Source organism: Rana temporaria, chromosome 11 (genome assembly GCF_905171775.1).
Source record: "Rana temporaria chromosome 11, aRanTem1.1, whole genome shotgun sequence".
Taxonomy (NCBI): domain Eukaryota; kingdom Metazoa; phylum Chordata; class Amphibia; order Anura; family Ranidae; genus Rana; species Rana temporaria.
This window is the reverse complement of record NC_053499.1, coordinates 118,939,016-118,956,932: the sequence shown is the minus strand read 5'-3', so window position 1 is coordinate 118,956,932 and position 17,917 is coordinate 118,939,016. Positions and strand designations below refer to the sequence as shown.

General features: G+C 44.7%; 1 protein-coding gene across 1 annotated transcript in view; it reads left to right on the top strand.

Annotated features, from left to right (window-relative positions):
* The window catches only part of LOC120917553 (protein lin-54 homolog), a 65,868-nt gene extending 48,482 nt beyond the window's left edge, over positions 1–17,386 (top strand). Inside the window, exons 8-9 of the mRNA XM_040328929.1 lie at positions 4,866–4,975; positions 17,182–17,386. Of these exons, the coding sequence (XP_040184863.1) occupies positions 4,866–4,975; positions 17,182–17,362 (291 nt within the window). The 3' untranslated portion in view covers positions 17,363–17,386. The remainder of the gene's footprint in view (positions 1–4,865; positions 4,976–17,181) is intronic.
* The last annotated feature ends 531 nt before the right edge of the window (positions 17,387–17,917 follow it).

Sequence of the window (17,917 nt, the reverse complement as noted above, 5' to 3'; positions counted from 1 at the left end):
CCAAAATGGGTGTTTTTTGAATAGCAAAATAGAAGAACAGTATCTAAAGTGTTTATCTCACACGTACAGATATGGAGGAAACACTGCAAACACTGGAGGAAACACTGCAAATTTTTATTCTTCCCTAAATGGATGTTTTTTGAATAGCACAATAGAAGAAAAGTATATAAAGGGTGTATCTCACAGGAACATATGCAGTGCTGGTGTAATATGATTTCTGAAGCAGGACTGACTCCTATATATTTCTCTCCCAATAAGCACAATCAGGAACCTTTCCCTAAAGTATCTAATGCAGAGTATCTCACAGGAACATATGCAGTACTGCTGCAATATGCAGAGTATCTCACAGGAACATATGCAGTGCTGCTGCAATTTGATTTGTGAAGCAGGACTGACTCCTATATATTTCTCTCCCTATAAGAACAATCAGGAACCTTTCCCTAAAGTATCTAATGCAGAGTATCTCACAGGAACATATGCAGTACTGCTGCAATATGCAGAGTATCTCACAGGAACATATGCAGTGCTGCTGCAATTTGATTTGTGAAGTAGGACTGACTCCTATATATTTCTCTCCCTATAAGAACAATCAGGAACCTTTCCCTAAAGTATTTAATGCAGAGTATCTCACAGGAACATATGCAGTGCTGGTGCAATATGCAGAGCATCTCACAGGAACATATGCAATGCTGCTGCAATATGCAGAGTATCTCACAGGAACATATGCAGTGCTGCTGCAATTTGATTTGTGAAGCAGGACTGACTCCTATATATTTCTCTCCCTATAAGAACAATCAGGAACCTTTCCCTAAAGTATCTAATGCAGAGTATCTCACAGGAACATATACAGTGCTGCTGCAATATGCAGAGTATCTCACAGGAACATATGCAGTGCTGCTGCAATTTGATTTGTGAAGCAGAACTGACTCCTATATATTTCTCTCCCTATAAGAACGATCAGGAACCTTTCCCTAAAGTATCTAATGCAGAGTATCTCACAGGAACATATGCAGTGCTGCTGCAATATGCAGAGTATCTCACAGGAACATATGCAGTGCTGCTGCAATTTGATTTGTGAAGCAGGACTGACTCCTATATATTTCTCTCCCTATAAGAACAATCAGGAACCTTTCCCTAAAATATCTAATGCAGAGTATCTTATATATAATTAATAATAAAATGATGTTAAGCGCTAAAGTAATGGTGAAAAAACATATAAGCTAGATAGCCAACACACTGTGCACTTAAAAGTGATAAGATGGGCTGAAAGCCCTGCCAGTGGAGATGGATCTCCCCACAAATGTGGCAAACAAATAATGAACACTGTAAAATAGGAGAGTCTATAGGTGGATAATCAAATGGAGCAGATGGAATGGATGAATCTTCTAAACATGATGAGTGTATCCAATAATTGATCTCATATTGCCCTTACCTTCAAATGATGGTATATACGCATGAAGGGCAAGTGGTTCCTTCTCCTGCTGTTTCAGCGCTGCCGCTCCTTAGTAAATCCTAATGGTGTCCTGGGATGATGAAAAATCCTAGGGTCCGTGTGTCTCATGGATAGGAGCCAAAAGCGTGAGGTGGGAGAAATAATGCCACAATAGTGAAGATCGTAGATGCAGGGGGTACTGATATTTTAATAAAAAATGGACTCTTACAGTTAAAAGATTTAAAAACAGGCAGATCGCGCTCAGAACAGGACGCGGCGAAATGACAAGCCGGCTTGTCATTTCGCCGCTGGACTGACCAGTTCCTTAATTGCATTCTTGGCAGGCTCTGATCAGTGGTCCATCCCCCTAGTCTAGTAAGATTCCTAAGGGCGTTGTCCATTGGAAGGATGTTAGCACCCACCCTTGACCCTATGTAAGCTTAGTTTAGGCTTGTCATTTCGCCGCGTCCTGTTCTGAGCGCTATCTGCCTGTTTTTAAATCTTTTAACTGTAAGAGTCCATTTTTTATTAAAATATCAGTACCCCCTGCATCTACGATCTTCTCTATTGTGGCATTATTTCTCCCACCTCACGCGTTTGGCTCCTATCCACGAGACACACGGACCCTAGGATTTTTCATCATCCCAGGACACCATTAGGATTTACTAAGGAGAGGCGGCGCTGAAACAGCAGGAGAAGGAACCACTTGCCCTTTATGCGTATATACCATCATTTGAAGGTAAGGGCAATATGAGATCAATTATTGGATACACTCATCATGTTTAGAAGATTCATCCATTCCATCTGCTCCATTTGATTATCCACCTATAGACTCTCCTATTTTACAGTGTTCATTATTTGTTTGTCACATTTGTGGGGAGATCCATCTCCACTGGCAGGGCTTTCAGCCCATCTTATCACTTTTAAGTGCACGGTGTGTTGGCTATCTAGCTTATATGTTTTTTCACCATTACTTTAGCGCTTAACATCATTTTATTATTCATTTGTTTATGGTTTTGTGCACCTTTTAGTTATAGCGGCTTTAGTATTTATTATATATATATATATATATATATATATATATATATATATATATATATATATATATATATATATAATTTATTTTTCACTCTATTCACATTTCGTTACTCGCAGTAGCGCAATAGACTTACAATACCTTTTTCAATGCAGAATATCTCACAGGAACATATGCAGTGCTGCTGCAATATGCAGTGCTGCTGCAATTTGATTTGTGAAGCAGGACTGACTCCTATATATTTCTCTCCCTATAAGAACAATCAGGAACCTTTCCCTAAAGTATCTAATGCAGAGTATCTCACAGGAACATATGCAGTGCTGCTGCAATATGCAGAGTATCTCACAAGAACATATGCAGTGCTGCTGCAATATGCAGAGTATCTCACAGGAACATATGCAGTGCTGGTGCAATATGCAGAGTATCTCACAGGAACATATGCAGTGCTGCTGCAATATGCAGAGTATCTCACAGGAACATATGCAGTGCTGCTGCAATATGCAGAGTATCTCACAGGAACCTATGCAGTGCTGGTGCAATATGCAGAGTATCTCACAGGAACATATGCAGTGCTGCTGCAATATGCAGAGTATCTCACAGGAACACATGCAGTGCTGGTGTAATATGCAGAGTATCTCACAGGAACATATGCAGTGCTGGTGCAATTTGATTTGTGAAGCAGGACTGACTCCTATATATTTCTCTCCCTATAAGCACAATCAGGAACCTTTCCCTAAAGTATCTAATGCAGAGTATCTCACAGGAACATATGCAGCGCTGGTGTAATATGATTTCTGAAGCAGGACTGACTCCTATATATTTCTCTCCCTATAAGCACAATCAGGAACAGGAACCTTTCCCTAAAGTATCTAATGCAGAGTATCTCACAGGAACATATGCAGCGCTGGTGTAATATGATTTCTGTAGCAGGACAGTCTGACTCCTATCTAATTCTCTCCCTCAGATCAGATCAGCAGCAGCCTTTCCCTACCCTATCTAAAGCAGAATGACGAGCTGTGCTATATCCCTCTTGCTTATATAGAGTCTGGGTCACATGCTGGGTGACATGCTGCACTGGCCAATCACAGCCATGCCATTAGTAGGCATTGCTGTGATGGCTTCTAGGTCACAGGAGTAAAACAAATGCTGATTGGCTGCCCTGCAGCGCGCCATTACATTGCCGAACACCGGACCCGAACCCGAACTTACAGCAAATTGTTCGGGTTCGGGTCCGGGTACAAAAAAAACAAAAGTCTGTACCGAACCCGAACTTTACAGTTCGGGTTCGCTCAACCCTACACGCTACTGATCACTCACTGTGTTCAATCAGAAAGGTAGGGGCCAGTAAATCACATATTTACCGACCCATTCCCCACTCATCCTAAAACATCCCCTTGTGTGTGCCCGCAGCAGCAGCCGGTGGGAGAGAAGACGAGGAAAGCCGGCAGCACTGTAGGGAGAAGGGGAGGCAGGGCTGTAGGGGAAATCTGTGCTGTACAGGATAATTAGGGTGTGCCTGGGCACACCTGGCACACCCTGTGCGCACGACTATGGTGTTGAGTTATTTTGAGGGGACAGCAAATTTACACTGTTATACAATAGTCTCTTACGCCGTCGTATCTTAGGGTGCATATTGACGCTGGCCGCTAGGTGGCGCTTCCGTCGTTTTCGGCGTAGAATATGCAAATGACCTAGATACGCTGATTCACAAACGTACGTGCGCCCGTAGGTATTTTTTACGTCGTTTGCTTAAGGCTTTTTCGGCGTAACGTTGCTCCTGCTTCTATGAGGCGCACGCAATGTAAAGTATGGACGTCGTTCCCGCTTCGATTTTTGAATTTTTTACGTCGTTTGCGTAAGTCGTTCGCGAATAGGGCTGGACGTAATTTACGTTCACGTCGAAACCAATACGTTGTTGCGGCGTACTTGGGAGCAATGCACACTGGGATATGTACACGGACGGCGCATGCGCCGTTTGTAAAAAACGTCAATCACGTCAGGTCATCATACATTAACATAAAACACGCCCCCCCTTCCACATTTGAATTAGGCGGGCTTACGCCGGCCCATTTACGCGACGCCGCCGCAACTTACGGAGCAAGTGCTTTGTGAATAATGCACTTGCCCATCTAAGTTGCGGAGGCGTAGCGTAAATAACATACGCTACGCCCGCACAAAGATACGCTGCCCTTACTGAATCCAGCCCATTGTATAGATCTAAATGCAAGGTGTGTATTTTAAGCAGGATGTAAAGCTGAATGTGTATAACAATCCTCCACTAAAGCTGACAAGAAGACAAAAGTGTCCTTCTCTCTTTATATTACGCAGGATTTGTCTTAAAAGTGTTTCACAGATCATTTGTTGCACTGGTATAAGTAAATGTGTTCTTCATTGCAGGCTAAAATAATGTGTTCCTCTAACTGTAAATGCATTCGCTGTAAAAATGTTGAAGAATGCCCAGACCGTAAAACTCCTAGGAGCATACAGAAACAACAAGATGCAGAACGGTATGAGTCAGAAGAATAGTGATTAGAAGTTTTTTTTTTTCAATACTAGATTTAATGACTGCAACAAAAAAGAAGTATTGCCTTTGTTAGGTTGGTTGAATGTATGTACTGTATAATATGATAAAGAACCGTGGGCCAGATCCTCAGCCAGCGGTGCAAATTTAGTTTGTCCTAACTTATGTGATTTAAGTTACGTTGCCCTAAGTTGGTGTCGTAAGTGCCGTATCCACAGCGCATTTGCGTCTAAATGTGCGCCAGCGTAACTTAAATTCAGAGGCGTAAGGCGGGGTTTTTGCAAGTGTGAAGGAAGTGGGCGTGCTTCATTGTAATGAGCCGTGACCCCATGCAAATGAGGCGCCGGCCGTACTGCGCATGCGCGCACGAATCGGGACCTCACTGGGCATGTGCAGAACTGATCTCGGCGCAATCAGTGAGATAGGTAAAAGGCCAAGTGTACTTAGTTTGAGGATCGCCCTGTGTCTAAAAAGCACCACACACACACACTTCCCTTGCTAAAGTATATCCCATTGTTCCCCTTCCATGAGCAATTTGCTTCTGCTCTGTTTGTTTGTGTGTTGGTAAGTTGTGTTTGTGAGAAAAGTGTTTGAGGAGTTGGAGAGTCTAGTTGTTGTTTGTTTTTGAGAAGTGTATTTATTTAATTTGTTTGTTATTGTTTTTGCTGATTGTTTTTTGGTGTTTGTTTTTTGGTGTTTGTTTTTTGGTGTTTGTTTTTTGTTTGTTTGTTGGTGCGTGTTTCTTTTTGAATTACTATTAGCTGTGTCCTTGTGTGTTTAGATTTTGGTTCTTTTTTTGTGGTATAGATTTTTGTCAGGTTTTTGGGTGTGTATTGTCGATTGTTTGTCGGGTGTGTTTGTTGTTGCTGGGTGGTGTATGTGATGGCCCCCAAACGCAGGAAGCTTAATTTCACCCTGGGAGAGAAGCAAATTCTTGCTCGGGGCATTGTGAAATATGGGCGATTTCTGCATGGCCCTGAGAGCCAGAACACCACCCCGGCCAGGAGGAGGCAGCTTATAAAAAAGATCACGGACCAGATCAAGGCGGGGGGGGGGGGGGGAGACTAGGACCCCCGCTGGCATACAGAAAAAAATAAATGATCTGAGAAGCGTCGTCCGGACTAAGATGGCAAGGATCGACGCCCATACCAGGGGCACTGGAGGAGGGGGACCCTGCCCAGTCAGACTGACGGAGGAGGAATGGGCAGTGGCCCAGTGTTTCCACCCACAGCAGGTGGTGGGCCTGCCTGGCTATACGTCAGATGTTCCTAGGAGGACAGGTAGGTTTTTTTGTTTATTCTCTGTTGATTAGCATGTGTGGGTGGGGGAAGGGAAGATGTGCCAAGTGTGTGGTTCCTCAAACATGTGATTGTTTTGTGTCCTCCACAGATGGCCAGGAGGTTACACGCCAGGAGCTTACACGCCAGGAGGTTGGAGGCCAGGAGGTTGGAGGCCAGGAGGTTGGAGGCCAGGAGGTTGCAGGCCCATCAGGCCAGGCTGCAGCACCACCCCCAACACAGGCAGATGATGAGTCCCAAGAAGGGCAGGATTCCCCAGGGGAGGGGATTGGCCAAACCTCCACTCATGAGGAGGTTGAGGGGGAGGAGGTTGAGGGGGAGGAGGTTGAGTGGGAGGAGGATGATGAGGGGGAGGAGGAGGAAAATATGCAGATTGGCCGGGAAGTCCTCCTGGCCACTGATATGATGACCTTTGAGTCTTCCCCTGAGACTACCCCTGAGGCTGGCACCAGTCAGGCCACCATCAGGGGTAGCCCCTCCCACTTCTCCCCCAACAGGCCTCCAGTCACCAGGGTCACTCTCTCCCCTCCTCCAGGCCCGCAAGACTCAGCGGCAGCCAGGGGGACAACCCAGGAGACCGTGGCTGTGGGCGAGCGTCTGTCGGCCAGTGTGGTGAAGGACAATGCCCGGCAGACCCGCATTCTTGGAAAAATTCTGGAAAAACTGACGCAGATGGAGCACAGCCAGGGTGAAATGATGGAGGCACTCGGTGATGTGGCCACCAACTCAACGGCGGTCATTACATGTTTGAATGACATACAGACCGCCACAACGCGCGTGGCCCATGAGCTGAGTGCCCTGACCCAGGCTGTGCAGGACAATACAAGGTCTGGCCAGGCCAATGCGGCTGCCCTCACTGCCTGTCTCACTCGCATTGCAGGGGCCATGGAGGGCAGGCCAGCAGGGGCGGCTCCTCCTTCCCCAGCTCAACCCCCCCAGGAGGCTCCTCCTTCCCCAGCTCAACCCCCCCAGGAGGCTCCTCCTTCCCCAGCTCAACCCCCCCAGGAGGCTCCTCCTTCCCCAGCTCAACCCCCCCCCCCAATGGACATCCTCCGCGACGGCGTGGCCGTGGCCGTGGCCGTGGCCGTGCCCCTGCCCGTGCCCCTGCCCCTGCCTGTGCCCCTGCCCGTGCCCCTGCCCAGCCAAGGCGTAGCAATCGCCGCCGCTAATAAATTTGCTGGGATACTTTTGTTTTTTGGTTTATGCATTTTTTTTTTTTTTTAATTTGGTCTTCTGTACTTATGATTTGGTTTATGTGTGTGAATGATGTGTGAATGTGGGGGGGTGGCATTCCTAAGAAATTAAGGTTGTCACCCTCAGTTTTGGTGGAGAAGGGATCCCCAGGACCAGGGAGAAGTGCAATCCCAGGTTCCTGAATGGTGTATGAATGCACAGTGACATAATTGGAGCCGTGGCGTGGCGTTACTGCTCCCAAGTCCCAAAGGGGGGGGGGGACTTGGATCTAATCCAATTCGATGTGCATGTGATGTGTCTGTGCAAGGAACCACAGTGGTGTGCATTCATGCATTATCATTGTGACTTTATTGATGTGCATTTACAGGGAAAAGATACATTCTTATTGTGACATTAATCATGTACATTTACTGGGAAAAAATGCCTTCAGCAAGGCGTCTCCTAGCTGTTGTGCCCTCAGCAGACCGGGTAGAGTTGGTTGGGATAGTATTGCCTGGGTCAGGGGTCAGGTCATTACATAAGTCAATATGCAGTCCCCTTCTGAGGGCAAAGTTGTGGAGTATGCAACATGCCCCAATTATTTGGCACACAAAGTCAGGGGAATACAGCAGGGTACCCCCAGACTTATCCAGGCATCTGAAGCGGGACTTCAGAAGCCCAAAGGTCCGTTCAACCACTCCCCGGGTTCGTATGTGCGCCTGGTTGTAGCGTTGCTCTCCTGGGGTTTGGGGGTTCCTGAATGGGGTCATTAGATGAGGTCCCAAGGCATATCCTGAGTCACCTGTAAGGGAAAAGACAGGAGGATATTAGTCATGCATGTGCCCCTTGTGATGTCAGCATCATGGGGGGGACATACCTGACACACATGTCACTCACCAATCAGCCAGCTGTCTCCATACATGTTCTGGTCAAAATCTCTTGAGATCTGGGTCTGCCGGTAAATGTAACTATCATGGCAGGATCCAGGAAATTTAGCACAGACGTGCCAGATGAGGCCATGGGCATCTACGATGACTTGCACATTGATGGAATGCCAGCCTTTACGATTCCGGAACATGTGCTCAGTATCATGGGGTGGTTGTAGTGCCACATGGGTACAATCAATGGCCCCGATGGTGCGTGGAAATCTGGCAATGTGATAAAAGTCGGTCATGGACTTTAAACGCTGATCCTCCTGGGTGGGTTTTAGAAACTGATTTCCCATGCGCCGCAGGATTGCAGGGACCACTTGGTGCACACACCTGCTGATGGAGGATTGTGCCATCCCAGCCACGCCTCCACTTGTGCGTTGGAATGAGCCAGTGGCCAGAAAATGCAAAGTGGCCAGTACTTTGGTGAGTGGCTGCAGTGCATGGGAGCGTTGGGTTGGGCTGGTAAGATCATCCTGAAGTATTGTTGTTAATTCCAGGATGGCCTCACGGGTAAATCTGTAGTTGCGGTAAACTTCACAAGCAGGCATGCCAAACAAATCTTGCCGTGGGCGGTAGACCCTCTCCTGTGCCCTCCTCCTCCTCCTCTGTGCCCTCCTCCTTCTTTGTGTCTCTATATCAACTAATGCAGCTAGTATCATTGCTGGTCCTGGCATTTTGGCAGAGAGATTTCAGTCCTGAACGTGTGTGTGCTGAGCTCTTCCTGAATGGTGTTGCTTCAGCAGACATTCAGACGGCATGTGTAAAATTAGGGCTGCTTTTATAAAGTGTAAATTCCCACCAAAAAACTAACAGGTGCGCACAGGGCGTAATCTACGGCGCACACACTTAATTCTGTGGATCGCCCTATCTCCCTCATTTGCATCTTTGCCTATCAAATAAAGCGGCGTGCCTAGCGTAATTTGCGCACGAGAATGCGCCGGCGTAATATTTTTAGGTAGGACGGAAAAGCCCGAATTTCAGGCGCTTCTCGTTTTGAGGATCGGGCGCAAAGATACACGCCGTGTAAATTTAGAAAAATCGAGTTAAGTCGGCGTATCTCTTTTGTGGATCTGGCCCCATATCTTAAGAGGGTTAGGCCCCTTGCACACTGAAAAATTATGCCCTGTAGTGTTCAATGTGAAAGCCCGAAGGCTTTCACATTGAAGCGGTGTTCTAGCAGGAGCGCACCAAAAGTCCTGCTAGCCGCATCTTTACCGCGGTATAGGAGCGGTGTGTTCACCGCTCCTATACCGCGCCTTCCCATTGAAATCAATGGGAAAGCGAGGTATTAACCCTTTTTTGGCCACTAGCAGGGGTTAAAACCTCACCTCTAGCACCCGAATATCGCGGTAAATACGACGGTATAGCCGCGCTACAAATAGCGTGGCTATACCATCACCGCGGCAGCACGCCTCAGTGGGAAAGCAGCCTTACAGTGTAAAATATCCTAAGATAGAGGCAGAAGTTCAGAACTGAGATATTCTTAATGCATAACTCATCTTTTCTGGCATACAGTTAGACCAGTGCTTCTCAATTATTTTCTGTCATGCCCCCCCCTAGGAAGAAGAAAACATTTCGGGCCCCCCCCCGCGCGACTGTAAATAGTATCTTTTGTCTAAAAAAAAAATTGTTATTGCTCTATACGGTTTTAAGGTGAACCTCCACTTTAAGCTGACAACTGCGCGTTGGTTTTTGATCACCTCTGCGTTTTATTTTTTTCCTTTTTTTTTTCAACAAAAGATCAATTTTGACATTTTTTTTTACGTTTTTTTTATAAACTGGCCCTCCTCATTGGAGTACAGGTGAGGTGGGAGGAGGGATGACACCTGTCAGCCTGCTGGATAAGGTGGAGGGGAGGGGCGGCCTTACCTTTACTTTTCTTCAGCGCACTGTGTAAGGCAGCAGTCTGTCAGTCCCGTCCTGGTCCCGCCGTTAGAATTTGAACTGCATGCCTTACGCATGCACGCAACGGCGCCGCGCTACCACCTGACCTGAGACGCGGAGGAGGGAGGACGTGCGTGCCAAGGGGACCAGACAGTGTCAGACACTTCGGGCGCGTCGGCGCCACCCGCCCCCTCTGCAGCGCCGGGGTGCCGTGCAGATCAGCATCCCCGCACACATCATTGCAAAGGCCGGCCCTGGTCGCTATGGCGGTAGTCCTGCCACTGGCTGGAAACGGGGGATAATTACCAGGTCACACAAGCCCCCCTTTACGGAGCCTCGCGGCCCCCCAGGGGGGCGCGCCCCACTATTTGAGAAGCACTGAGTTAGACCCATATATGTTTGGACACAGGCACAATTTTAGATTTTCAGGTATTTACCAAAACATATTCAAGCTATAGTTATATAATGGATATGTGCTGAAAGTGCACACTCTTGTGTTTAATTTGAGGGTATGTACATTCAAATTAGAGGAAGGGTTTAGGAATTACAGCTCTTAAGAACAGCCCTCCCCTTTTTCAAGGGACCAAAGGTAATTAGACAATTGAATCAAAAGCTGTTTCATGGCCAGGTGTGGGCTACTCCTTTATTTATTCATCAATTAAGCAGGTGAAAGGTCTGGAGTTAATTTTAAGTGTAGTATCTGCATTTGGAATCTATTGCTGTGAACCTACATCATGCATTCAAAGGAGCTGTCCATGCAAGTGAAACAGGCCATTGTAAGGCTTCAAAAATGAAACAAATCCATCAGAGAGATAGCACCAACATTAGGAGTGGCCAAACCAACAGTTTGGTACATTCGGAGGAAAGAAGAACGCACTGGTGAGCTCAGCAACTTAAAAAGGCCTAGACGTCCACGGAAGACAACAGTGGTGGATGATCGCAGGATCCTCTATGGTAAAGAAAAACCCATTCACAACATCCAGACAAGTGAAGGACACTCTCCAGTAGGTGGGCATATCATTGTCAAAATCTACAATCAAGAGAAACTCACAAGAGCAAATACAGAGGGTTCACCACAAGGTTCAAACCATTCATAAGCCTGAAGAATAGAAAAGCCAGATTGGATTTAGCCGAAAAACATCTAAAAATAAGCCAGACCAGTTCTGGAAAAGCATTGTTTGGATGGATGAAACTAAAATTAATCTGTACCAGAATGACAGGAAGAAAAACTAGTGGAGGAGGCTTGGAACAGCTCATGATCATGATCCAAAGCACACAACGCCATCTGTAAAGCAGGGTGGAGACAATGTGATGGAATGGGCATGCATGGCTTCCAGTGGCACTGGGTAATTGGTGTTTATTGATGATGTGGCAGAAGACAGAAGCAGCCGGATGAATTCTGCAGTGTTTAGAGATATACTGGGGCAGATCCACAGAGAGAGTACACCGGTGTATCTACTGATACGCCGGCGTACTTTCAAATTTCCCGCGTCGTATCGTTGTTTTGAATCCTCAAAACAAGATACGACGGCATCTGGGTTAGATCCGACAGGCGTACGTCTTCGTACACCTTCGGATCTAAGATGCAATTCTTCGGCGTCCGCTGGGTGGCGTTCCCTTCGTTTTCCGCGTCGAGTATGCAAATTAGCTATTTCCGACGATCCCCGAACGTACGAGCGGCCGGCGCATTCCTTTACGTTGTCTCTAGTCGGCTTTTTTCGGTGTATAGTTAAAGCTGCTATTTCGTGGCGTACTCAATGTTAAGTATGGCCGTCGTTCCCACGTATAATTTAAATATTTTTTTTTTGCGTAAGTCGTTCGTGAATCGGGATGGACGTAAAAACCAATGACGTCCTTGCGACGTCATTTCGCGCAATGCACGGCGGAAAATGTAGGGACGGCGCAATGCGCAGTTCGTTCGGCGCGGGGACGCGCTTCATTTAAATGAAACACGCCCCCCTACTCGCCAATTTGAATTAGGCGCCGTTACACTGCCGTAACTTACAGCGCAAATTCTTTCTGGATTCGAAGCATCAAAAAGTAAGTTACAGCGCCGTAGCGCATCTCCCATACGCTGCGCCCATGCAATTCTACGTGGATCTGCCCACTGTCAGCACAGATTCAGCCAAATGCAGCAAAGTTGATTGGACGGCACTTCACAGTACAGATGGACAATGATTCAAAACAAACCGCAAAAGCAACCCAGGATCTTTTGAAGGAAAAGAAGGGGGTATTCTACAATAGCCAAGTCAATTACCTGATTTTAACTTAACTGAGCATGAGCAACTGAAGACAGTTGCAGTTAGAGCCTGGAAAAGCATAAAAAAGGAAGAAACCCAGTCTTTGGTAATGTCCATGGGTTCCAGACTTCAGGCAGTCATTGCCAGTAAAGGATTCTAAACAAAATATAAAAAAAATACATTTTATTTATGATTATATTAATTTGTCCAATTACATTTGAGCCCCTGAAAATGGGGGGACTGTGTATAAAAAATGGTTGTAGTTCCTAAAATTTGTACTTGATATTTATGTTCAACCTCTTGAATTAAAGCTGAAAGTCTGTACTTCAAATTCATTTGGATTGTTTTGTTTCATTTTTTTTCTGGTGGCATATAGAGCCAAAATTATGAAAATTGTACCTGTGTCCAAAAATATATGGACCTAACTGTATTTGATACTGCAGTTATGGAACAGCAGAATGGTCTACTTTGTAAATATTGATTACCTAAGGCTACTTTCAGACTGAGGCACTGGCTAGTTTTAACTGCGCTTTACTGTAGTTTTAGCAGTGCTTTTCGGCTGCTAGAGGGGGCTTTTACCCCCTAGCGGCAGAAAAAGTTTTAAAAGCCCCCCACAAAGCGCCGCTGCCGAAGCACTTTGCAGACACTTCAGCAGCGCTGACCATTGATTTTAATGGCAGGGGCAGTTTAGGAGCGGCGTATACACCGCTCCCACACCGCCCCAAAGATGCTTCTTGCAGGACTTTTTTCCTGTCCTGCAAGCGCACCATCCCAGCATGAAAGCACTGGGGCTGCAGAAGAAAAAAACAAAAACAAATTCCTCTATTGAAATTAATGGAAACCGCATCAAAAATACATAAAACAACACCTGTGGGAAGTGCTCAGGCCCACAGAATTGCATGACAAGCGAGTTCACATTATATTAAATGATGCTCTTCTTATCAATGCGACTCAGCTCAGTGCGATTTTGGAAAATTTTCCTGGCAGGCTTTAGTACAAGTTCAGCCCCATAGACTTCTATGTTATCTCACAGAACTCACACCAGCATAGAAGCCTTTATATACAACTTTTATGGATGAGTGTTTTTTAAATTCTCACCTCCTCTCCCCTGCCATCCTTCATTTATTAATTTTGATACAGCTGCGATTTTGGAGCCTTCCTTGGATGCAAATGCAGCAAAAATGTGTTGCATTAAATGTAATGCAAGACGGCAAAAATGCATATGTGTTTTGATGTGTTTTTGATACAGAGAAGTGTGAAAGTAACCTAAAGCTTGCCATACACTATGCAAACTTTGGCAGGTTCCCGATGAACTGGCCAAAATTCACTTCATGGGTGATCCTTTTGCCATCCTTCTGCCCAATTTCCTGCGATTGAAAAATCAAAGGAGCCAGACAGAAAACTTTCAGCTGAACGGGAGCTGCATCCAATTAGATGCAGTTGCTATTTGGGTATTCTGATAGATAGACGGTGCAGTGGAAAAATCGTCCATCCGTGCCTTTTATAGTGTGGATGGAGAAATCTGGTAGATTTCTTTTGTTTACCCTGCAGGCTGAATGGAAAAATCTAAGACTGTATAGCGAGCTTTGGAATTTAGTTTTGACTACTTAACAACAGGTCAAATCTAAACATATTGGGCCAGATCCACGCACCTCCGCGCATTGTTCCGTCCGGCGTAGCGTATCTCAGATACACTAGGCCGCCGTAACTTTCAGCGTATTTTCCGTATCCTGAAAGAATTTGCGCCGTAAGTTACGGCAGGGTAGTGTAACTGTGTCGGCGTAAGGGCACGCAATTCAAATGGAGGGATGGGGGCGTGTTTTATGTTAATACGTCTTGACCCGACGTAAATTACAATTTTTCTGAACAGCGCATGCGCCGTCCGTGGGGGTATCCCAGTGCGCATGCTCGAAATTAACGCGCAACAAGCCAATGCTTTCGACGTGAACGTCATTCTACGCAAAGCCCTATTCGCGAACGTTTTAAGCAAACGACGTACACAACGGAAAATTTGACGCTGGCCTGACGTCCATACTTAACATTGGCTACGCCTCATATAGCAGGGGTAACGTTACGCCGAAAAAAGCCTTACGGAAACGACGTAAAAAAATGCGCCGGCCGGACGTACGTTTGTGGATTCCCTTATCTGGCTAATTTGCATACTCGACGTGGAAATCGACGGAAGCGCCACCTAGCGGCCAGCGTAAATATGCACCTTAGATCCGACGGCATACTAAGACGTACGCCAGTCGGATCTAGCCCAGCTTCAGGCGTATCTTGTTTTGTGGATACAAAACAAAGATACGCTGGAGCAACCTAGCAGTTACACGGCGTATTAATAGATACGCCAGCGTAACTGCTTCGTGGATCTGGCCCATTGTATATGATATCAATAGTCTGTAGAGAAATAAGAGAAATTAATTGATATATACAATTTAAAAATATATAAAATGTATTTCTGCCTTGCCATACAGGTGAAACTCGAAAAATTTGAATATCGTGCAAAAGTTCATTTATTTCACTAAGGCAACTTAATGGGGGAAACTAATATACGAGATAGACTCATTACATGCAAAACAAGATAGTTCAAGCTGGGATTTGTCATAATTGTGATGATTATGGCTTACAGCTCATGAAATCCCCAAATCCAGTAGGAATCACAATCATGGGAAAGACTGCTGACCTGACAGTCGTGCAGAAAACCATCATTGACACCCTCCATAAGTAGGAAAAGCCTCAAAAGGTAATTGCAAAAGAAGGTGGATGTTCCCAAAGTGCTGTATCAAAGCACATTAATAGAAAGTTATGTGGAAGGGAAAAGTATGGAAGAAAAAGGTGCACAAGCAGCAGGGATGACCGCAGCCTGGAGAGGATTGTCTGTAAAAGGCCATTCAAAAGTGTTGGGGACTTTCACAAGGAGTGGACTGAGGCTGGAGTCAGAGCATCAAGAGCCACCACACACAGACGGATTCTGGACATGGGCTTCAAATGTCGTATTCCTCTTGTCAAGCCACTCCTGAACAACAAACAACATCAGAAGAGTCTTACCTGGGCTAAAGAAAAACAGACCTGGTCTGTTGCTCAATGGTCCAAAGTCCTCTTTACTGATGAGAGCAAATTTTGCATTTCATTTGGAAACCAAGGATCCAGAGTATGGAGGAAGAATGGAGAGGCACACACTGCAAGATGCTTGAAGTCCAGTGTGAAGTTTCCACAGTCTGTGTTTATTTGGGGAGCCATGTCATCTGCTGGTGTTGGTCCACTGTGCTTCATTAAAGGGTCACTAAAGGAATTTTTTTTTGTCGTTTTTTAGAACCTGAAAAATTATGTGAAGCCCACACACGATCATTTAAAATTAAATTTTTTTAAAAACGATGTTTTTTTCATGCCGAAAAATGATCGTGTGTACGCGGCATGAGACTTTCGATGGTGGTCAGATGTGTCGACATGTTCTTACATGTAGTGGTTTAGCTTCCTTTACCTTACTGCAGTCCTAGCTTCATGTCCTCATTGTTCGTTTTTGCTCTGATGTTGCTGTAATTCTACTCTGTTCTGGACACTTCCTGGTTGTCTGTTTCCTGATGACCACAGTACTGGGAGTTTCTAGTTTCATGTTCCAAACCATCACTGCTCTATGGCTCTGTATAGAACAGAGGCAGGATAACATGCAAAAACGAAACTAGATACAAAAACGAAACTAAAAAACTACAGGGACATTATATGATTGATTGATTTATATCTATTTTTAATTGTTTTTAAAAGGAATCGGTTGAATATTATGTCTCTATACCCTGTAAACAGTCATTTCAGCAAAAAAAATGTTTTCCTTTACAACTCCTTTAAGTCCAGAGTCAATACAGCCGTCTATCAGGAGATTTTGGAGCACTTCATGCTTCCTTCCGCAGACGAGCTCTATGGGGATGCTGACTTAATTTTCCAGCAGGACTTGGAACCTGTCCACACTGCCAAAAGCACCAAAACCTGTTTCAATGACCATGGGATTACTGTGCTTGATTGGCCAGCAAACTCGCCTGACCTGAACCCCATAGAGAGTCATTGCCAAGAGAAAGCTGAGAGACATGAGACTGAACAATGCAGAAGAGCTGAAGGCCGCTATTGAAGCATCCTGGTCTTCCATAACACCTCAGCAGTGCCACAGGCTGATAGCTTCCATGCCACACCGCATTAAGGCAGTAATTGCTGCAAAAGGGGCCCAAACCAAGTACTGAGTTCACATGCATGCTTCTACTTTTCAGAGGTCAGATATTGTTTTATGTACAATCATTGTTTTATTGATTGCATGTAATATTTTTATTTTCTGAGATTGTGGATTTGGGGTTTTCATGAGCTGTAAGCCATAATCATCACAATTATGACAAATCATGGCTTGAACTATCTTGCTTTGCATTTAATGAGTCTATCTCATATATTAGTTTTACCTTTTAAGTTGCATTAGTGAAATAAATGAACTTTTGCACAATATTCTAATTTTCGAGTTTCATCTGTAAATACCAATTTTCTGGTTAAAAATGGGTTTGAGTTTTTTTGTACTGAGGTCTGTTTATTATAGGGAATAGTGCATGGGTAACCATTCTATGAACAGATATTAAATAATAATCTTTGAACACAGCACTGTTATCCTTTCCTTTTGTATTTTTTCTCTAGTTTTTACTCAGTTTTTACTTCCCCGGACGTAGTGAGAGCTGCAGCTACATGTTTACTAGCACAAGCGGAGAAAGTAGAAGAAGAAAATCAGTCAGTTGGCATAGCAGAGAAAATGATAATTGAAGAATTTGGCAATTGTTTATCACAGATGTTGCAAACAGATATCCAGAGATACCAGTGAATTAAATAAATGCCCCATTTTCTGCCAGAAATATATACATTTTAGTGAAAAATTATTATAAAGGTAAACCAACCCATAATGAAAATAATTTAGTAATATGTCCCCTGTTAGTTCCTTTAATAGTTGGTAGAGTTACTATGTGTCTGATTTTTTATTTATTTTTTTATGGAAAAAAGGTGATTGGATCTGTATTAGTGCACTTGTAAGAACAGCATTGAGTACTGCATGGGACACATTTGTATTCACTCCAACTGTTCACGTTTCAAGACATTTCCAACACTGACACTAAAATCACAAAATTGTATTACAATATAGATGAAAAATTACACAAACAACAGACACTGTAAATTATGTCTATTCATTGTTCATATTAGATGAAGATTTATAGAGTAGCTCCACATGCAAACTCAACGTGTTTTGAAAATTTCTTCTTCGGGAGTACATGTGAGTATTCAAGTAAATACTTGTTTTCAATCATATATTAATAAGTAGTCTACCTCTAAATTCATCATCTGATAGCGGAGCTATTGTGATCTTGTTCTCCATTCTATCTAA